We start from the raw sequence: 21923 nt of genomic DNA on the forward strand, positions 1-21923 counted from the left end.
TTACACTACTGCATAAAATTTAAATCTATCCCCTTATGTGTGGTGACTGAATTTAAAGGGACAGCCACCGAGCCAAACTGAGACAAACAAAAATACTACACGTTTGTCACAGTGCCAACAGTCAGAGAAATGAAACAGTAGTGGACTGAGGAAAGGGACAAGCTGAGAGTTCTCGTCCAAGCAGATCAGGGGGGTGCCCCTGGTGAACAGAGTCTTTTTGGGGCTGGCACCTCCTGAAACTCACTTTACATTTCTTACAAAGGAATGCAGAGCCTAACTGAACACAAGTCACAAAGCACTCAGGCAGACAGAACGCAGCACATGAAAGATGGTCATTTATTGTGTTATTCAGAACTGGAAGACACTGACTGCATGGCTCAGTACAAACAGCTTCAGTAAACCAATGGAATTCAGCCACAAGTTGATTAGGAATAAAACCCAACAGTCGAGCAGTAACATTTGAATCTGACAGGCCTTTAGTACCATTATTAAGTTCACAACCAACAGGATACATCTCTGACACCTCAATATTGAAGCTATCTTGGTGGCAGGATGTTTCAATACTAACCTTATTGGGAACTGAGACCCCCAAGCAAACAGGGAGCCATTTTGTGCTGACGCAGGATAGTTGGGTTAGCACAGAGAGGCACGTGGTGCTTGGATGCTGTTGAAGTTCACTTAATCCACTGCTTTAGTTCTATTGCAGGACTCTCCGTAGCCATCCATGGGATTGAGGACTCAAGTATGCCAGGACAGGCCTGCACACTAAGTCTGAGAATCACAACATTTTATATCATCAATCTGCCCACAAGAATTGTCTCAGTGCCAGTAGATATTCTCAGATCTTTAAAAAGTGTGTGTAGGTAATGCAATTTCTCCTTTGAGTTACAGTTCAATGTCACATCCTCTCTTGTTTAGGGTGACAGTCTATCTACCAAACTATTTGGTCTCTTACTCTCCGAACACAGTCCAGCCTCTGGTTGCTGCAGTTCTGACAAAAGCAACTACAAGAGGCCAGATGACAATACTGTACAAGACAACTTACTGCATGCACAGGCAAATCCCTCGCAGTAAGAATTTCACGTCTGCTGGGTTGGTGTGGTTCCTTTGAAGGCACAGAGTCACAAGGACACTTACGTACACACACAGGACCATAGTACAGTTACTCTCCCAGGGATGGTCTTACCATACAGTAATGTTTAAGTTGTTTGTTGAAGCTGAAAGTAATTCACTGGAGCCTAAGATCTCTTTTGCAGCTGGGACAGGATATCAGGGGTGAAACTGGTCATGGGCTGGGACACAAAACCAACGGTATCGCATTAATTGCCCATTATACGCTCCGCCCCTTATTCCGTTCATTGACTTCGATAGAACTGAATATCAGGCATGTTGCATAACAGTCAGCAAATGCGATTCCGTCTGTTTTGAGTCCCCCTCCATATCCAATCTCACCACCGTTGAGTATCGGTATGGCCTTAGATAGCAGTAGCACAGAGAAATGGCCATAAACCACGCCAGTACTGCACAGGCTGTTCCTCCCAACTCAAACAATGTCCAACCAGCAATAAAAAAAACCTCAATATAGGACAAATGGGGCTAAGCATTCATACAATACTGCAGGAGCAACACTTAGGAAAAACACACACACACACACACACACAAACAAACACAGAAAGCAAACAGGATTAAGCATTTACAGGGCAATGGATTTGGAATGTGTCAATTGAGAATTAAACAGCACAATTAAAATTGCATCTACATTAATAAATAAACAGCCTATCCCAAACAAGCATGAAGTTACCCATCCCCTTAGTTGTAGATTGATACATTGAGGGAATTAAGGAGGGTTAGTGTAAGGGATAATATTACAATAAATGAAATGCGAGCTCGTAAACAACAAAGAGTTGAAAATGACAGATTTTAAACAATTCCAGGTTAACATAACAGATCCCACTTGATGTGGGAGGCTCATTTAAATACAGCACAACACTGATGGAGATTTTGGTTTGAACACTGAGCTTCACTTCACATAAGTAACATCGCGGCTCATGAGTACAACATTCGTTTCCATTTTGTTGAATATTTTCTTGAACTTCAATCAGTAAGAACGAACCAAAGGAACATTCAGAGATCATCAATGCAACCAAGACCCAGTGCTGCTCACCGCTGTGCTGACCAGCAAAGGAGGAGCACACAGGGGCATTTCATTATAGATGAAGTGTGCATGAAGACACTCCGACATTCTGAAAGGTAGCACAAAGCGGCAGGCAACGTTAATTGAGCAAGTTGGGAAACAATCTCGTCAATGATCAGATCCGCTTTTCCATCATCCAGAACGAGTCCAGGTTTAGCACTGATCTGCCTGTAGTTCTCACTTCAGCATCAATCACCTGCGTTGATGGGGGGGGGGGTCTTTGTGTACTCGTTCAAGTTGGTTTTGAGAGTTATACTGCAGTAGAATTACAGATAAGTAAGAGTTCAGGTTGTTGCTGAGCCTTTGCGGATGGGACGGAAGAGTTTATTCAAGGCTGCATCCTCTTTTTCTTCAGGTAGGCATTGGTCATTTGGTTCATGAGGACCAATGCCAACAGGACTGGGCAGCAAACTGCCAGGTACCAGCTAATACCAGTCACGGTCTCGGTGAACCATGCCGAACACATGCCCAGCAGCAGACTGGTACAGCCCAGCAGGTAGCTGACCAGTCCGGAGGTGGCGTGGTAGAGTTTCAGTTTGGCCAGAGACCAGTTCCTCATTAGGTTGGGGTATAGCAGTGTCACCCCACCGAAGGACTGCATGCAAATGTACAGGACAGTCACTAGGCCAATCAGACCGTGCCAGCTGGTAAAATGCAGTTTGTTGTTCAGGTATTTGTTACAGCTGATAATGGCTAAACCTAGGACAGCACACACCGTGGCCAGCCCCTGCAACACCCAATGGGTTCGGACTTTGATCTTCCTCGAGTAGGACAGAATAGGGGAACTCTCTGGAGAGAACAGCAGAATGGCTTGAGTCATAATGAAGGAAAACTAGGAGAAAACAGAAGCACGGTTAAATTTCTACATGTCTCATAATTTCTGTGAAGCCTCTTCTGTTCTGGCGATTCGGCTAACTCTCTGAAAGAGAAAGCAGAACTTTTTGGAGCAGCTTTCCCTTTCGACTATGCCCTATCTGTTCTATCACTATGGCCATCGTCAGATTTTATCCCCACTGCTTGTCAGATCCTCCACTCTAGGGATTCTAATAAGGCTTCTGCTCCTGCTGCTGTCCATCCTATTGCCTCCAACTTGTCCATATCCTACACATCTCTTTAGTCTCTCCAACTCCTAGTCCAACTTTCCCACTCCTCGTTTGTGTTCTTCCTATCTCTAAGGAAGTTGATTTCCTTACCTTTGCAGCTGTTGTCCTGTTGCCTTTACATGTACATTTTAAAGAAGCTGCTGTTAACTCTCAGATTAAAAAGAAAGATTATCCCTCACTTCATTCACAATCGCCAATGTAGTTTTCAGCATGATCATTCCACTAGTGATCTTGTTGCCTAGGTTACCCACCTCTGTAACTCTTGTTTTTGAACACATTAGTGATTCACTTGTCACTCTCTTGAACATCTCCAAAGCCTCTGACAGGGTCTGGCACCGTGCACTCCTAAACAAGACACCATTACATGATCTTGCCCATGGCTGTCTAGTTTCCTCTCAAATTGTTCTGTCTCCGCTGTAGTTGATGTTTCTGACTCTTTTCCCATCAACCCAGAGGAATCCCAGAACTCTGTTTTTCTCTTCCTCCCATTCTATTTCTTCTCCACATAATGATCTTTTCCAGTCACCCTCCAGCTCTACACTCTTGTGTTGCTGAATCCACTCTACATTTCATCAACTTCCTCCCAAAGCATGCACTCAGGAGCAGTGGCAGCAGCAGACCTGCGAGGGAGCAGTGACTGTGGGTGAAAATAAAGGTCAATGATTTTCAGGCCCAGTCGAGCAGCGACAGCAGCGGACTTGCGAGGGAGCAGCGGCTGTGAGAGAAAATAAAGATTGGTGATTTTCAGGCCCAGTCGTGCAGCGCCAGCAGCGTGACGTCATAGTACAGAAAGTGATGCCAGCGCAGGGGAAGCAGCTGATTGGGTGAGTACGGCCAGGTGAGTACTTATACTACTCTATAGTTTGACAGTTAAGGGTAATAGTTTATAAAGTTTAAAAGGTCTTAATTTTGTGGTTTATAGTCGCTAAGGTCTCTGTTGTGTAGCGGGGAGTGCTAAGAAACAAGGGCCCTTGAGTATATCATTTAATTGTAGTGTAATTAGTGGTATTGATTTGATTTAAATTAATTTGAATTAATTAAAGGGTAAGTCATGGCAGGACAGCTCGGCCCCGTGGCATGCTCCTCCTGCACTATGTGGGAAATCAGGGACACTTCCTGTGTCCCTGACGACCATGTGTGCGGGAAGTGTATCCAGCTGCAGCTACTGGCAGACCGCATTGCGGCGCTGGAGCTGCGAATGGATACATACTGGAGCATTCGCGATGCTGAGGACGTCGTGGATATCACGTTCAATCAGTTGGTCACATCGCAGGTAAAGGCTGCACAGGCAGGAAGGGAATGGGTGACCGCCAGGCAGAGTAGTAGCTGCAGGCAGGTAGTGCAGAGGTCCCCTGTGGCCATCCCCCTCTCAAACAGATATACCGCTTTGGATATTGTTGAGGGAGATGGCTTATCGGGGGAAGGTAGCAGCAGCCAACTTCCTGGCACCGTGGGTGGTTCTGCTGCACAGGACGGGAGGAAAAAGAGTGGGAGAGCTAAAGTAATAGGGGATTCTATTGTAAGGGGAATAGATAGGCGTTTCTGCGGACGCAAATGAGACTCCAGGATGGTATGTTGCCTCCCTGGTGCAAGGGTCAAGGATGTCTCGGAGCGGCTGCAGGGCATTCTGGGGGGGGGGGGGGGGGGGGGGAGGGTGAACAGCCAGTTGTCGTGGTGCATATAGGTACCAACGATATAGGTAAAAACCGGGATGAGGTCCTAAAAGCTGAATATAGGGAGTTAGGAGGTAAAATAAAAATTAGGACCTCAAAGGTAGTAATCTCAGGATTGCTACCAGTGCCACGTGCTAGTCAGAGTAGAAATAGAAGGATATTTCAGATGAATACGTGGCTAGAGGAATGGTGCAAGGGGGAGGGATTCAAATTCCTGGGACATTGGAACCGGTTCTGGGGGAGGTGGGACCAGTACAAACTGGATGGTTTGCGCCTGGGCAGGACCGGGACCGATGCCCCTGGGGGAGTGTTTGCTAGAGCTGTTGTGGAGGGTTTAAACTAAAATGGCAGGGGGTTGGGAACCTGTACAGGGAGACAGAGGAAAGGGAAACAAGGATAGAATCCAAAGACAGGAAGGAGAAAAGCAAAAGTGGCCGTCAGAGAAATCAAGGGTTTAAAACAAACATGGCCACAGTAAATAATAATTCTAAAAGGTCTAAGAGTGTTAAAAAAACAAGCCTGAAGGCTTTGTGTCTTAATGCGAGGAGCATTCGTAATAAGGTGGATGAATTAGCTGCGCAAATAGATGTAAACGGATATGATATGATTGGGATTATGGAAACATGGCTCCAGGGTGACCAAGGCTGGGAACTCAACATCCAGGGGTATTCAATATTCAGGAAAGACAGGCAAAAAGGAAAAGGAGGTGGAGTATCATTGCTGGTTAAAGAGTAGATTAACATAATAGTAAGGAAGGATATTAGCTCTGATGATGTGGAATCTGTATGGGTAGAGCTGAGAAATACCAAGGGGCAGAAAACGTTAGTCGGAGTTGTATACAGACCCCCAAACAGTAATGCTAAGGTTGGGGATGGCATTAGACGGGAAAATAGTGATGCATGCAATAAGGGCACAGCAGTTATCATGGGTGACTTTAATCTACATATAGATTGGGCTAACCAAATTAGTAACAATGCTGTGGAGGAGGAATTCCTGGAGTGTATACGGGATGGTTTCCTGGACCAATATGTCGATGAACCAACTAGAGATCAGGCCATCTTAGACTGAGTATTATGTAATGAGAAAGGATTAATTAGCAATCTTGTTGTGCGAGGCCCCTTGGGGCGGAGCGATCATAATATGTTACAATTCTTCATTAAGATGGAGAGTGAAGTATTTGACTCAGAGACTAGGGTCCTGAATTTAAACAAAGGATACTACGATGGTATGAGGCGCGAGTTGGGTAGGGTGGGTTGGGGAATGTTACTTAAAGGGTTGATGGTGGATAGGCAATGGCAAACATTTAAAGATCACATGGATGAACTGCAGAATTTGTTCATCCCTGTTTGGCATAAAAATAAAACAGAAAAGGTGACTCAACCGTGGCTAACAAGGGAAATTAGGGATAGCATAAGATCCAGGGAGAGGACATATAAATTGGCCAGAAAAAGCAGCAAACCTGAGGATTGAGAGCAGTTTAGGATTCAGCAAAGAAGGACAAAGGGATTAATTAAGCGGGGGGAAATAGAGTATGAGAGTAAGCTTGCAGGGAACATAAAAACTGACTGTAAAAGCTTCTATAGATATGTGAAGAGAAAAAGATTGGTGAAGTCAAGCATAGGTCCCTTGCAGTCAGAATCAGGGGAATTTATAATGGGGAACAAAGAAACGGCAGACCAGTTAAATACATACTTTGGTTCTGTCTTCACAAAGGAGGACACAAATAACCTCCCAGAGATGTCAGGGAACATAAGGTCTAATGAGAGGGAGGAACTGAATGAAATCAGTATTTGTAGGGAAATGGTGTTTTGGAAATTGATGGGATTGAAGGCCGATAAATCCCTAGGGCCTGATAATCTACATCCTAGGTTACTTAAGGAAATGGCCCTAGAAATAGTAGATGCATTGCTGGTCATCTTCCAAAATTCTATAGACTCTGGAACAGTTCCCATGGATTGGAGGGTAGCTAATGTTACCCCACTATTCAAAAAAGGTGGTAGAGAGAAAACGAGGAATTATAGACCGGTAAGCCTGACATCGGTAGTGGGGGAAATGCTAGAGTCCATTATAAAACATGTACTAGCAGAGCACTTGAAAAACAGTGACAGGATCGGACAAAGTCAACATGGATTTACAAAAGGTAAATCGTGCTTGACTAATCTACTGGAATTTTTTGAGGATGTAACTGGTAGAATAGATAAGGGAGAACCAGTGGATGTGGTGTATTTGGACTTTCAGAAGGCTTTCGATAAGGTCCCGCATAAGAGATTAGCGTGTAAAGTTAAAGCACAAGGGATTGGGGGCAAGGTACTGACTGACTTGGATAGAGAACTGGTTGGCAGGCAGGAAGCAAAGAGTTGGAATAAAAGGGTCTTTTTCCGAGTGGCAGGCAGTGAATAGTGGGGTACCGCAGGGATCGGTGCTAGGACCCCAGCTATTCACAATATATATTAATGATCTAGACGAGGGAACTAGATGTAATATCTCCAAGTTTGCAGATGACACAAAGCTGGGTGGGCATGTGTGCTGTGAGGAGGATGCCGAGAAACTCCAGTATGATTTGGACAGGTTGGGTGATTGGGCAGATGCATGGCAGATGCAGTATAATGTGGATAAATGCGAGGTTATCCACTTTGGTGGCAAAAACAGGAACAGCAGATTATTATTTGAACGACAATAGATTGGGAAAAGGGGAAGTGCAACGAGACCTGGGTGTCTCTGTGCACCAGTCGCTGAAGGTAAGCATGCAGGTGCAGCAGGCGGTTAAGAAGGCAAATGGTATGTTGGCCTTCGTAGCGAGAGGATTCGAGTACAGGAACAAGGATGTCTTGCTGCAGTTGTACAGAGCCTTGTTGAGACCACACCTTGAGTATTGTGTGCAGTTTTGGTCGCCTTATCTAAGGAAGGATGTTCTTGCCATGGAGGGAGTGCAGCGAAGATTCACCAGACTGATACCTGAGATGGCAGGAATGACGTATGAGGAGAGATTGGGTCGATTGGGCTTATACTTGCTGGTGTTTAGAAGAATGAGAGGGGATCTCATTGTAACTTATAAAATTCTAACAGGACTAGACAGACTAGATGCAGGGAGGGTGTTCCCGATGGCGGGGAAGTCCAGAACCAGGGGTCAGAGTCTAAAGATAAGGGGTAAGCCATTTAGGACAGAGATGAGGAAGAATTTCTTCACCCAGAGAGTGGTGAACCTGTGAAATTCTCTACCACAGAAAGCAGTTGAGGCCAATTCATTAAATATATTCAAGAAGGAGTTAGATATATTTCTTAAGGCTAAAGGGATCAAGGGATATGGGGAGAAGGCAGGGACAGGGTACTGAATTTGGATGATCAGCCATGATCTCATTGAATGGCGGAACAGGCTCGAGGGACTGAATGGCCTACTCCTGCTTCTATCTTCTTTGTTTCTGATTCACACAACCTCCGTTGCTCTCCCATGCCATGTTTGAAGCACCAAATCTCAATCTCTTTCATGCCCATTGATAGGGACAATGAAAATCTTGCTTTATAATTATTTGAAGTTTCTCCACCTCTCCAACCAGCAACTATCACTTCATGCCATTGATGACTTCGGCAGCAGTTAAAGCAGCGGGAGCAGCTGGAGAGCGTGAGACTTCGGCAGTAGTTAAAGCAGTGGGAGCGGCTGGAGAGCGCAAGACTTCGGCAGCAGTTAAAGCAGTGGGAGCGGCTGGAGAGCGCAAGACTTCGGCAGCAGTTAAAGCAGCGGGACTGGCTGGAGAGCGCGAGACTTCGGCAGCAGTTAAAGCAGTGGGAGTGGCTGGAGAGCGCAAGACTTCGGCAGTAGTTAAAGCAGCGGGAGCGTCTGGAGAGCGCAAGACTTCAGCAGTAGTTAAAGCAGTGGGAGTGGCTGGAGAGCGCGAGACTTCGGCAGCAGTTAAAGCAGCGGGAGCGGCTGGAGAGCGCAAGACTTCGGCAGTAGTTAAAGCAGCGGATCCAGCTGGAGAGTGCAAGACTTCGGCAGTAATTAAAGCAGCGGGAGCGGGAGAGCGCAAAACTTCAGCAGTAGTTAAAACTGCGGCAGTGCCTGGAGAGCGCAAGACTTCGGCAGTAGTTAAAGCAGCAGGAGCGGCTGGAGAGCGCAAGACTTCGGCAGTAGTTAAAGCAGCGGGAGCGGCTGGAGAGCGCAAGACTTCGGCAGTAGTTAAAGCAGCGGGAGCGGCTGGAGAGCGCAAGACTTCGGCAGTAGTTAAAGCTGCGGGAGCAGCTGGAGAGCGCAAGACATCGGCAGTAGTTAAAGCTGCGGGACCGGCTGGACAGCGCAAGACTTCGGCAGTAGTTAAAGCAGTGGGAGCGGCTGGAGAGCGCGAGACTTCGGCAGTAGTTAAAGCAGCGGGAGCGGCTGGAGAGCGCAAGACTTCGGCAGTAGTTAAAGCAGCGGGAGTGGCTGGAGAGCGCAAGACTTCGGCAGTAGTTAAAGCAGCGGGAGTGGCTGGAGAGCGCAAGACTTCGGCAGTAGTTAAAGCAGCAGGAGCGGCTGGAGAGCGCAAGACTTCGGCAGTAGTTAAAGCAGCGGGAGCGGCTGGAGAGCGCAAGACTTCGGCAGTAGTTAAAGCAGCAGGAGCGGCTGGAGAGCGCAAGACTTCGGCAGTAGTTAAAGCAGCGGGAGCGGCTGGAGAGCGCAAGACTTCGGCAGTAGTTAAAGCAGCGGGAGTGGCTGGAGAGCGCAAGACTTCGGCAGTAGTTAAAGCAGCGGGAGTGGCTGGAGAGCGCAAGACTTCGGCATACGTAGTTAAAGCAGCGGGAGCGGCTGGAGAGCGCAAGACTTCGGCAGTAGTTAAAGCAGCGGGAGCGGCTGGATAGCGCAATATTTCGGCAGTAGTTAAAGCAGCGGGAGCGGCTGGAGAGCGCAAGACTTCGGCAGTAGTTAAAGCAGCGGGAGCGGCTGGATAGCGCAATATTTCGGCAGTAGTTAAAGCAGCGGGAGCGGCTGGAGAGCGCAAGACTTCGGCAGTAGTTAAAGCAGCGGGAGCGGCTGGATAGCGCAATATTTCGGCAGTAGTTAAAGCAGCGGGAGCGGCTGGAGAGCGCAAGACTCTGGCAGTAGTTAAAGCAGCGGGAGCGGCTGGAGAGCGCGAGACTTCGGCAGTAGTTAAAGCAGCGGGAGCGGCTGGAGAGCGCAAGACTTCGGCAGTAGTTAAAGCAGCGGGAGTGGCTGGAGAGCGCAAGACTTCGGCAGTAGTTAAAGCAGCGGAAGCGGCTGGATAGCGCAAGACTTCGGCAGTAGTTAAAGCAGCGGGTGCGGCTGGAGAGCGCAAGACTTCGGCAGTAGTTAAAGCAGCGGGAGTGGCTGGAGAGCGCAAGACTTCGGCAGTAGTTAAAGCAGCGGAAGCGGCTGGATAGCGCAAGACTTCGGCAGTAGTTAAAGCAGCGGGTGCGGCTGGAGAGCGCAAGACTTCGGCAGTAGTTAAAGCAGCGGGAGCGGCTGGAGAGCGCAAGACTTCGGCAGTAGTTAAAGCAGCGGGAGCAGCTGGATAGCGCAAGACTTCGGCAGTAGTTAAAGCAGCGGGTGCGGCTGGAGAGCGCAAGACTTCGGCAGTAGTTAAAGCAGCGGGAGCGGCTGGAGAGCGCAAGACTTCGGCAGTAGTTAAAGCAGCGGGTGCGGCTGGAGAGCGCAAGACTTCGGCAGTAGTTAAAGCAGCGGGAGCGGCTGGAGAGCGCAAGACTTCGGCATACGTAGTTAAAGCAGCGGGAGCGGCTGGAGAGCGCAAGACTTCGGCAGTAGTTAAAGCAGCGGGAGCGGCTGGATAGCGCAATATTTCGGCAGTAGTTAAAGCAGCGGGAGCGGCTGGAGAGCGCAAGACTCTGGCAGTAGTTAAAGCAGCGGGAGCGGCTGGAGAGCGCGAGATTTGGGCAGTAGTTAAAGCAGCGGGAGCGGCTGGAGAGCGCAAGACTTCGGCAGTAGTTAAAGCAGCGGGAGTGGCTGGAGAGTGCAAGACTTCGGCAGTAGTTAAAGCAGCGGAAGCGGCTGGATAGCGCAAGACTTCGGCAGTAGTTAAAGCAGCGGGTGCGGCTGGAGAGCGCAAGACTTCGGCAGTAGTTAAAGCAGCGGGAGTGGCTGGAGAGCGCAAGACTTCGGCAGTAGTTAAAGCAGCGGAAGCGGCTGGATAGCGCAAGACTTCGGCAGTAGTTAAAGCAGCGGGTGCGGCTGGAGAGCGCAAGACTTCGGCAGTAGTTAAAGCAGCGGGAGTGGCTGGAGAGCGCAAGACTTCGGCAGTAGTTAAAGCAGCGGAAGCGGCTGGATAGCGCAAGACTTCGGCAGTAGTTAAAGCAGCGGGTGCGGCTGGAGAGCGCAAGACTTCGGCAGTAGTTAAAGCAGCGGGAGCGGCTGGATACCGCGAGACTTCAGCATACGTAGTTAAAGCAGCGGGAGTGGCTGGAGAGCGCAAGACTTCGGCAGTAGTTAAAGCAGCGGGAGTGGCTGGAGAGCGCAAGACTTCGGCAGTAGTTAAAGCAGCGGGAGCAGCTGGAGAGCGCAAGACTTCGGCAGTAGTTAAAGCAGCGGGAGTGGCTGGAGAGCGCAAGACTTCGGCAGTAGTTAAAGCAGCGGGAGTGGCTGGAGAGCGCAAGACTTCGGCAGTAGTTAAAGCAGCGGGAGCAGCTGGAGAGCGCAAGACTTCGGCAGTAGTTAAAGCAGCGGGAGTGGCTGGAGAGCGCAAGACTTCGGCAGTAGTTAAAGCAGCGGGAGTGGCTGGAGAGCGCAAGACTTCGGCAGTAGTTAAAGCAGCGGGAGCAGCTGGAGAGCGCAAGACTTCGGCAGTAGTTAAAGCAGCGGGAGTGGCTGGAGAGCGCAAGAATTCGGAAGTAGTTAAAGCAGCGGGAGCGGCTGGAGAGCGCGAGACTTCGGCAGCAGTTAAAGCAGCGGGAGCGGCTGGAGAGCGCAAGACTTCGGCAGTAGTTAAAGCAGCGGGAGCGGCTGGAGAGCGCAAGACTTCGGCAGTAGTTAAAGCAGCGGGAGCGGCTGGGGAGCGCAAGACTTCGGCAGTAGTTAAAGCAGCGGGAGCGGCTGGAGAGCGCAAGACTTCGGCAGTAGTTAAAGCAGCGGGAGCGGCTGGGGAGCGCAAGACTTCGGCAGTAGTTAAAGCAGCGGGAGCGGCTGGGGAGCGCAAGACTTCGGCAGTAGTTAAAGCAGCGGGAGCGGCTGGGGAGCGCAAGACTTCGGCAGTAGTTAAAGCAGCGGGAGCGGCTGGGGAGCGCAAGACTTCGGCAGTAGTTAAAGCATCGGGTGCGGCTGGAGAGCGCAAGACTTCGGCAGCAGTTAAAGCAGCGGGAGCGGCTGGAGAGCGCAAGACTTCGGCAGCAGTTAAAGCAGCGGGAGCGGCTGGAGAGCGCAAGACTTCGGCAGTAGTTAAAGCAGCGGGAGCGGCTGGGGAGCGCAAGACTTCGGCAGTAGTTAAAGCAGCGGGAGCGGCTGGAGAGCGCAAGACTTCGGCAGTAGTTAAAGCAGCGGGAGCGGCTGGGGAGCGCAAGACTTCGGCAGTAGTTAAAGCAGCGGGAGCGGCTGGGGAGCGCAAGACTTCGGCAGTAGTTAAAGCAGCGGGAGCGGCTGGAGAGCGCGAGACTTCGGCAGTAGTTAAAGCAGCGGGAGCGGCTGGAGAGCGCGAGACTTCGGCAGTAGTTAAAGCAGCGGGAGCGGCTGGAGAGCGCGAGACTTCGGCAGTAGTTAAAGCAGCGGGAGCGGCTGGAGAGCGCGAGACTTCGGCAGTAGTTAAAGCAGCGGGAGCGGCTGGAGAGCGCAAGACTTCGGCAGTAGTTAAAGCAGCGGGAGCGGCTGGAGAGCGCGAGACTTCGGCAGTAGTTAAAGCAGCGGGAGTGGCTGGGGAGCGCAAGACTTCGGCAGTAGTTAAAGCAGCGGGAGCGGCTGGAGAGCGCAAGACTTCAGCAGTAGTTAAAGCAGCGGGAGCGGCTGGGGAGCGCAAGACTTCGGCAGTAGTTAAAGCAGCGGGAGCGGCTGGAGAGCGCGAGACTTCGGCAGTAGTTAAAGCAGCGGGAGCGGCTGGAGAGCGCGAGACTTCGGCAGTAGTTAAAGCAGCGGGAGCGGCTGGAGAGCGCGAGACATCGGCAGTAGTTAAAGCAGCGGGAGCGGCTGGAGAGCGCGAGACTTCGGCAGTAGTTAAAGCAGCGGGAGCGGCTGGATACCGCGAGACTTCGGCAGTAGTTAAAGCAGTGGGAGTGGCTGGAGAGCGCGAGACTTCGGCAGTAGTTAAAGCAGCGGGAGCGGCTGGAGAGCGCGAGACTTCGGCAGTAGTTAAAGCAGCGGGAGCGGCTGGAGAGCGCAAGACTTCGGCAGTAGTTAAAGCAGCGGGAGCGGCTGGAGAGCGCGAGACTTCGGCAGTAGTTAAAGCAGCGGGAGCGGCTGGAGAGCGCGAGACTTCGGCAGTAGTTAAAGCAGCGGGAGCGGCTGGAGAGCGCGAGACTTCGGCAGTAGTTAAAGCAGCGGGAGCGGCTGGAGAGCGCGAGACTTCGGCAGTAGTTAAAGCAGCGGGAGCGGCTGGAGAGCGCGAGACTTCGGCAGTAGTTAAAGCAGCGGGAGCGGCTGGAGAGCGCGAGACTTCGGCAGTAGTTAAAGCAGCGGGAGCGGCTGGAGAGCGCGAGACTTCGGCAGTAGTTAAAGCAGCGGGAGCGGCTGGAGAGCGCAAGACTTCGGCAGTAGTTAAAGCAGCGGGAGCGGCTGGAGAGCGCGAGACTTCGGCAGTAGTTAAAGCAGCGGGTGCGGCTGGAGAGCGCAAGACTTAGGCATACGTAGTTAAAGCAGCGGTAGCGGCTGGAGAGCACAACACTTCGGCAGTAGCTAAAGCAGCGGGAGCGGCTGGAGAGCGCAAGACTTCGGCAGTAGTTAAAGCAGCGGGAGCGGCTGGAGAGCGCGAGACTTCGGCAGTAGTTAAAGCAGCGGGAGCAGCTGGAGAGCGCAAGACTTCGGCAGTAGTTAAAGCAGCGGGAGCGGCTGGAGAGCGCAAGACTTCGGCAGTAGTTAAAGCAGCGGGAGCGGCTGGAGAGCGCAAGACTTCGGCAGTAGTTAAAGCAGCGGGAGCGGCTGGAGAGCGCAAGACTTCGGCAGTAGTTAAAGCAGCGGGAGCGGCTGGGGAGCGCAAGACTTCGGCAGTAGTTAAAGCAGCGGGAGCGGCTGGAGAGCGCAAGACTTCGGCAGTAGTTAAAGCAGCGGGAGCGGCTGGGGAGCGCAAGACTTCGGCAGTAGTTAAAGCAGCGGGAGCGGCTGGGGAGCGCAAGACTTCGGCAGTAGTTAAAGCAGCGGGAGCGGCTGGAGAGCGCGAGACTTCGGCAGTAGTTAAAGCAGCGGGAGCAGCTGGAGAGCGCGAGACTTCGGCAGTAGTTAAAGCAGCGGGAGCGGCTGGAGAGCGCGAGACTTCGGCAGTAGTTAAAGCAGCGGGAGCGGCTGGAGAGCGCGAGACTTCGGCAGTAGTTAAAGCAGCGGGAGCGGCTGGAGAGCGCAAGACTTCGGCAGTAGTTAAAGCAGCGGGAGCGGCTGGAGAGCGCGAGACTTCGGCAGTAGTTAAAGCAGCGGGAGTGGCTGGGGAGCGCAAGACTTCGGCAGTAGTTAAAGCAGCGGGAGCGGCTGGAGAGCGCAAGACTTCGGCAGTAGTTAAAGCAGCGGGAGCGGCTGGGGAGCGCAAGACTTCGGCAGTAGTTAAAGCAGCGGGAGCGGCTGGAGAGCGCAAGACTTCGGCAGTAGTTAAAGCAGCGGGAGCGGCTGGAGAGCGCGAGACTTCGGCAGTAGTTAAAGCAGCGGGAGCGGCTGGAGAGCGCGAGACTTCGGCAGTAGTTAAAGCAGCGGGAGCGGCTGGATACCGCGAGACTTCGGCAGTAGTTAAAGCAGTGGGAGTGGCTGGAGAGCGCAAGACTTCGGCAGTAGTTAAAGCAGCGGGAGCGGCTGGAGAGCGCGAGACTTCGGCAGTAGTTAAAGCAGCGGGAGCGGCTGGAGAGCGCAAGACTTCGGCAGTAGTTAAAGCAGCGGGAGCGGCTGGAGAGCGCAAGACTTCGGCAGTAGTTAAAGCAGCGGGAGCGGCTGGAGAGCGCGATACTTCGGCAGTAGTTAAAGCAGCGGGAGCGGCTGGAGAGCGCAAGACTTCGGCAGTAGTTAAAGCAGCGGGAGCGGCTGGAGAGCGCGAGACTTCGGCAGTAGTTAAAGCAGCGGGAGCGGCTGGAGAGCGCGAGACTTCGGCAGTAGTTAAAGCAGCGGGAGCGGCTGGAGAGCGCAAGACTTCGGCAGTAGTTAAAGCAGCGGGAGCGGCTGGAGAGCGCGAGACTTCGGCAGTAGTTAAAGCAGCGGGAGCGGCTGGAGAGCGCAAGACTTCGGCAGTAGTTAAAGCAGCGGGAGCGGCTGGAGAGCGCGAGACTTCGGCAGTAGTTAAAGCAGCGGGTGCGGCTGGAGAGCGCAAGACTTAGGCATACGTAGTTAAAGCAGCGGTAGCGGCTGGAGAGCACAACACTTCGGCAGTAGCTAAAGCAGCGGGAGCGGCTGGAGAGCGCAAGACTTCGGCAGTAGTTAAAGCAGCGGGAGCGGCTGGAGAGCGCGAGACTTCGGCAGTAGTTAAAGCAGCGGGAGCAGCTGGAGAGCGCAAGACTTCGGCAGTAGTTAAAGCAGCGGGAGCGGCTGGAGAGCGCAAGACTTCGGCAGTAGTTAAAGCAGCGGGAGCGGCTGGAGAGCGCAAGACTTCGGCAGCAGTTAAAGCAGCGGGAGTGCCTGGAGAGCGCAAGACTTCGGCAGTAGTTAAAGCAGCGGGAGCAGCTGGAGAGCGCGAGACTTCGGCAGTAGTTAAAGCAGCGGGAGCGGCTGGAGAGCGCGAGACTTCGGCAGTAGTTAAAGCAGCGGGAGCGGCTGGAGAGCGCAAGACTTCGGCAGTAGTTAAAGCAGCGGGAGTGGCTGGAGAGCGCAAGACTTCGGCAGTAGTTAAAGCAGCGGGAGCGGCTGGAGAGCGCAAGACTTCGGCAGTAGTTAAAGCAGCGAGAGCGGCTGGAGAGCGCAAGACTTCGGCAGTAGTTAAAGCATCGGGAGCGGCTGGAGAGCGCAAGACTTCGGCAGTAGTTAAAGCAGCGGGAGCGGCTGGAGAGCGCAAGACTTCGGCAGCAGTTAAAGCAGCGGGAGTGGCTGGAGAGCGCAAGATTTCGGCAGTAGTTAAAGCTGCGAGAGCAGCTGGAGAGCGCAAGACTTCGGCAGTAGTTAATGCAGCGGGAGCGGCTGGAGAGCGCAAGACTTCGGCAGTAGTTAAAGCAGCGGGAGCGGCTGGAGAGCGCGAGACTTCGGCAGTAGTTAAAGCAGCGGGAGCGGCTGGATACCGCGAGACTTCAGCATACGTAGTTAAAGCAGCGGGAGCGGCTGGATAGCGCAATATTTCGGCAGTAGTTAAAGCAGCGGGAGTGACTGGAGAGCGCAAGACTTCGGCAGTAGTTAAAGCAGCGGGAGTGGCTGGAGAGCGCAAGACGTCGGCAGTAGTTAAAGCAGTGGGACTGGCTGGAGAGCGCAAGACTTCGGCAGTAGTTAAAGCAGCGGGACTGGCTGGAGAGCGCAAGACTTCGGCAGTAGTTAAAGCAGCGGGAGCAGCTGGAGAGCGCAAGACTTCGGCAGTAGTTAAAGCAGCGGGAGCGGCTGGAGAGCGCAAGACTTCGGCAGTAGTTAAAGCAGCGGGAGTGGCTGGAGAGCGCAAGACCTCGGCAGTAGTTAAAGCAGCGGGAGCGGCTGGAGAGCGCAAGACTTCGGAAGTAGTTAAAGCAGCGGGTGCGGCTGGAGAGCGCAAGACTTCGGCAGTAGTTAAAGCAGCGGGAGTGGCTGGAGAGCGCAAGACTTCGGAAGTAGTTAAAGCAGCGGGTGCGGCTGGAGAGCGCAAGACTTCGGAAGTAGTTAAAGCAGCGGGTGCGGCTGGAGAGCGCAAGACTTCGGCAGTAGTTAAAGCAGCGGGAGCAGCTGGAGAGCGCAAGACTTCGGAAGTAGTTAAAGCAGCGGGTGCGGCTGGAGAGCGCAAGACTTCGGCAGTAGTTAAAGCAGCGGGAGTGGCTGGAGAGCGCAAGACCTCGGCAGTAGTTAAAGCAGCGGGAGCGGCTGGAGAGCGCAAGACTTCGGCAGTAGTTAAAGCAGCGGGAGCGGCTGGAGAGCGCAAGAGTTCGGAAGTAGTTAAAGCAGCAGGAGCGGCTGGAGAGCGCGAGACTTCGGCAGTAGTTAAAGCAGCGGGAGCGGCTGGATAGCGCAATATTTCGGCAGTAGTTAAAGCAGCGGGAGCGGCAGGCGAGCGCAAGACTCTGGCAGTAGTTAAAGCAGTGGGAGCGGCTGGAGAGCGCGAGACTTCGGCAGTAGTTAAAGCAGCGGGAGTGGCTGGAGAGCGCAAGACTTCGGCAGTAGTTAAAGCAGCGGGAGTGGCTGGAGAGCGCGAGACTTCGGCAGTAGTTAAAGCAGCGGGAGTGGCTGGAGAGCGCAAGACTTCGGCAGTAGTTAAAGCAGCGGGAGCGGCTGGGGAGCGCAAGACTTCGGCAGTAGTTAAAGCAGCGGGAGCGGCTGGAGAGCGCAAGACTTCGGCAGTAGTTAAAGCAGCGGGAGTGGCTGGAGAGCGCGAGACTTCGGCAGTAGTTAAAGCAGCGGGAGTGGCTGGAGAGCGCAAGACTTCGGCAGTAGTTAAAGCAGCGGGAGCGGCTGGGGAGCGCAAGACTTCGGCAGTAGTTAAAGCAGCGGGAGCGGCTGGGGAGCGCAAGACTTCGGCAGTAGTTAAAGCAGCGGGAGCGGCTGGGGAGCGCAAGACTTCGGCAGTAGTTAAAGCAGCGGGAGCGGCTGGGGAGCGCAAGACTTCGGCAGTAGTTAAAGCATCGGGTGCGGCTGGAGAGCGCAAGACTTCGGCAGCAGTTAAAGCAGCGGGAGCGGCTGGAGAGCGCAAGACTTCGGCAGCAGTTAAAGCAGCGGGAGCGGCTGGAGAGCGCAAGACTTCGGCAGTAGTTAAAGCAGCGGGAGCGGCTGGGGAGCGCAAGACTTCGGCAGTAGTTAAAGCAGCGGGAGCGGCTGGAGAGCGCAAGACTTCGGCAGTAGTTAAAGCAGCGGGAGCGGCTGGGGAGCGCAAGACTTCGGCAGTAGTTAAAGCAGCGGGAGCGGCTGGGGAGCGCAAGACTTCGGCAGTAGTTAAAGCAGCGGGAGCGGCTGGAGAGCGCGAGACTTCGGCAGTAGTTAAAGCAGCGGGAGCGGCTGGAGAGCGCGAGACTTCGGCAGTAGTTAAAGCAGCGGGAGCGGCTGGAGAGCGCGAGACTTCGGCAGTAGTTAAAGCAGCGGGAGCGGCTGGAGAGCGCGAGACTTCGGCAGTAGTTAAAGCAGCGGGAGCGGCTGGAGAGCGCGAGACTTCGGCAGTAGTTAAAGCAGCGGGAGCGGCTGGAGAGCGCGAGACTTCGGCAGTAGTTAAAGCAGCGGGAGTGGCTGGAGAGCGCAAGACCTCGGCAGTAGTTAAAGCAGCGGGAGCGGCTGGAGAGCGCAAGACTTCGGAAGTAGTTAAAGCAGCGGGTGCGGCTGGAGAGCGCAAGACTTCGGCAGTAGTTAAAGCAGCGGGAGTGGCTGGAGAGCGCAAGACTTCGGAAGTAGTTAAAGCAGCGGGTGCGGCTGGAGAGCGCAAGACTTCGGAAGTAGTTAAAGCAGCGGGTGCGGCTGGAGAGCGCAAGACTTCGGCAGTAGTTAAAGCAGCGGGAGCAGCTGGAGAGCGCAAGACTTCGGAAGTAGTTAAAGCAGCGGGTGCGGCTGGAGAGCGCAAGACTTCGGCAGTAGTTAAAGCAGCGGGAGTGGCTGGAGAGCGCAAGACCTCGGCAGTAGTTAAAGCAGCGGGAGCGGCTGGAGAGCGCAAGACTTCGGCAGTAGTTAAAGCAGCGGGAGCGGCTGGAGAGCGCAAGAGTTCGGAAGTAGTTAAAGCAGCAGGAGCGGCTGGAGAGCGCGAGACTTCGGCAGTAGTTAAAGCAGCGGGAGCGGCTGGATAGCGCAATATTTCGGCAGTAGTTAAAGCAGCGGGAGCGGCAGGCGAGCGCAAGACTCTGGCAGTAGTTAAAGCAGTGGGAGCGGCTGGAGAGCGCGAGACTTCGGCAGTAGTTAAAGCAGCGGGAGTGGCTGGAGAGCGCGAGACTTCGGCAGTAGTTAAAGCAGCGGGAGTGGCTGGAGAGCGCAAGACTTCGGCAGTAGTTAAAGCAGCGGGAGTGGCTGGAGAGCGCGAGACTTCGGCAGTAGTTAAAGCAGCGGGAGTGGCTGGAGAGCGCAAGACCTCGGCAGTAGTTAAAGCAGCGGGAGCGGCTGGAGAGCGCAAGACTTCGGCAGTAGTTAAAGCAGCGGGAGCGGCTGGAGAGCGCAAGAGTTCGGAAGTAGTTAAAGCAGCAGGAGCGGCTGGAGAGCGCGAGACTTCGGCAGTAGTTAAAGCAGCGGGAGTGGCTGGAGAGCGCGAGACTTCGGCAGTAGTTAAAGCAGCGGGAGCGGCTGGAGAGCGCAAGACTTCGGCAGTAGTTAAAGCAGCGGGAGTGGCTGGAGAGCGCGAGACTTGGGCAGTAGTTAAAGCAGCGGGAGCGGCTGGAGAGCGCAAGACTTCGGCAGTAGTTAAAGCAGCGGGAGCGGCTGGAGAGCGCAAGACTTCGGCAGTAGTTAAAGCAGCGGGAGCGGCTGGAGAGCGCGAGACTTCGGCAGTAGTTAAAGCAGCGGGAGCGGCTGGAGAGCGCGAGACTTCGGCAGTAGTTAAAGCAGCAGGAGTGGCTGGAGAGCGCAAGACTTCGGCAGTAGTTAAAGCAGCGGGAGCGGCTGGAGAGCGCGAGACTTCGGCAGTAGTTAAAGCAGTGGGAGCGGCTGGAGAGCGCGAGACTTCGGCAGTAGTTAAAACAGTGGGAGCGGCTGGAGAGCGCAAGAATTCGGCAGCAGTTAAAGCAGCGGGAGTGGCTGGAGAGCGCAAGACTTCGGCAGCAGTTAAAGCAGCGGGAGCGGCTGGAGAGCGCAAGAATTCGGCAGCAGTTAAAGCAGCGGGAGCGGCTGGAGAGCGCGCAAGACTTCGGCAGTAGTTAAAGCAGCGGGAGTGGCTGGAGAGCGCAAGACTTCGGCAGTAGTTAAAGCAGCGGGAGTGGCTGGAGAGCGCAAGATTTTGGCAGTAGTTAAAGCAGCGGGAGCGGCTGGAGAGCGCAAGACTTCGGCAGTAGTTAAAGCAGCGGGAGCGGCTGGAGAGCGCAAGACTTCGGCAGTAGTTAAAGCAGCGGGAGCGGCTGGAGAGCGCAAGACTTCGGCAGTAGTTAAAGCAGCGGGAGCGGCTGGAGAGAGCAAGACTTCGGCAGTAGTTAAAGCAGCGAGAGCAGCTGGATAGCGCAAGACTTCGGCAGTAGTTAAAGCAGCGGGAGCGGCTGGAGAGCGCAAGACTTCGGCAGTAGTTAAAGCAGCGGGAGCGGCTGGAGAGCGCAAGACTTCGGCAGTAGTTAAAGCAGCGGGAGCGGCTGGATACCGCGAGACTTCAGCATACGTAGTTAAAGCAGCGGGAGCGGCTGGATAGCGCAATATTTCGGCAGTAGTTAAAGCAGCGGGAGTGGCTGGAGAGCGCAAGACTTCGGCAGTAGTTAAAGCAGCGGGAGTGGCTGGAGAGCGCAAGACTTCGGCAGTAGTTAAAGCAGCGGGAGTGGCTGGAGAGCGCAAGACTTCGGCAGTAGTTAAAGCAGCGGGAGCAGCTGGAGAGCGCAAGACTTCGGCAGTAGTTAAAGCAGCGGGAGCGGCTGGAGAGCGCAAGACTTCGGCAGTAGTTAAAGCAGCGGGAGCGGCTGGAGAGCGCAAGACTTCGGCAGTAGTTAAAGCAGCGGGAGCGGCTGGAGAGCGCAAGACTTCGGCAGTAGTTAAAGCAGCGGGAGCAGCTGGAGAGCGCAAGACTTCGGCAGTAGTTAAAGCAGCGGGAGCGGCTGGAGAGCGCAAGACTTCGGCAGTAGTTAAAGCAGCGGGAGCGGCTGGAGAGCGCAAGACTTCGGCAGTAGTTAAAGCAGCGGGAGTGGCTGGAGAGCGCAAGAATTCGGAAGTAGTTAAAGCAGCGGGAGTGGCTGGAGAGCGCAAGAATTCGGAAGTAGTTAAAGCAGCGGGTGCGGCTGGAGAGCGCAAGACTTCGGCAGTAGTTAAAGCAGCGGGAGCGGCTGGAGAGCGCAAGACTTCGGCAGCAGTTAAAGCAGCGGGAGCGGCTGGAGAGCGCAAGACTTCGGCAGTAGTTAAAGCAGCGGGAGCGGCTGGAGAGCGCAAGACTTCGGCAGTAGTTAAAGCAGCGGGAGCGGCTGGAGAGCGCAAGACTTCAGCAGTAGTTAAAGCAGCAGGAGCGGCTGGAGAGCGCGAGACTTCGGCAGTAGTTAAAGCAGCGGGAGTGGCTGGAGAGCGCGAGACTTCGGCAGTAGTTAAAGCAGCGGGAGCGGCTGGAGAGCGCGAGACTTCAGCAGTAGTTAAAGCAGCGGGAGCGGCTGGAGAGCGCGAGACTTCGGCAGTAGTTAAAGCAGTGGGAGCGGCTGGAGAGCGCGAGACTTCGGCAGTAGTTAAAGCAGCGGGAGTGGCTGGAGAGCGCGAGACTTCGGCAGTAGTTAAAGCAGCGGGAGTGGCTGGAGAGCGCGAGACTTTGGCAGTAGTTAAAGCAGCGGGAGCGGCTGGAGAGCGCGAGACTTCGGCAGTAGTTAAAGCAGCGGGAGCGGCTGGAGAGCGCGAGACTTCGGCAGTAGTTAAAGCAGTGGGAGCGGCTGGAGAGCGCGAGACTTCGGCAGTAGTTAAAGCAGCGGGAGCAGCTGGAGAGCGCAAGACTTCGGCAGTAGTTAAAGCAGCGGGAGCGGCTGGAGAGCGCAAGACTTCGGCAGTAGTTAAAGCAGCGGGAGCGGCTGGAGAGCGCGAGACTTCGGCAGTAGTTAAAGCAGTGGGAGCGGCTGGAGAGCGCGAGACTTCGGCAGTAGTTAAAGCAGCGGGAGCGGCTG

The 21923-nt window shown here is 53.8% G+C and overlaps 1 protein-coding gene across 5 annotated transcripts in view; it reads right to left on the reverse strand.

Annotated features, from left to right (window-relative positions):
- Nucleotides 1-318: 318 nt before the first annotated feature.
- Nucleotides 319-21923, reverse strand: part of cyb561d2 (cytochrome b561 family, member D2) — a 45756-nt gene continuing 24151 nt past the window's right edge. For all 5 annotated transcript variants that reach the window (XM_086001275.1, XM_086001279.1, XM_086001274.1 and 2 more), the window contains one exon: nucleotides 319-3026. In XM_086001275.1, the coding sequence (XP_085857401.1) occupies nucleotides 2523-3026 (504 nt within the window). In that variant the 3' untranslated portion in view covers nucleotides 319-2522. The remainder of the gene's footprint in view (nucleotides 3027-21923) is intronic.

The sequence above is a fragment of the Somniosus microcephalus genome, chromosome 11 (assembly GCF_052327205.1).
Source record: "Somniosus microcephalus isolate GS21.2 chromosome 11, FLI_Smic_1.0, whole genome shotgun sequence".
NCBI lineage: Eukaryota > Metazoa > Chordata > Chondrichthyes > Squaliformes > Somniosidae > Somniosus > Somniosus microcephalus.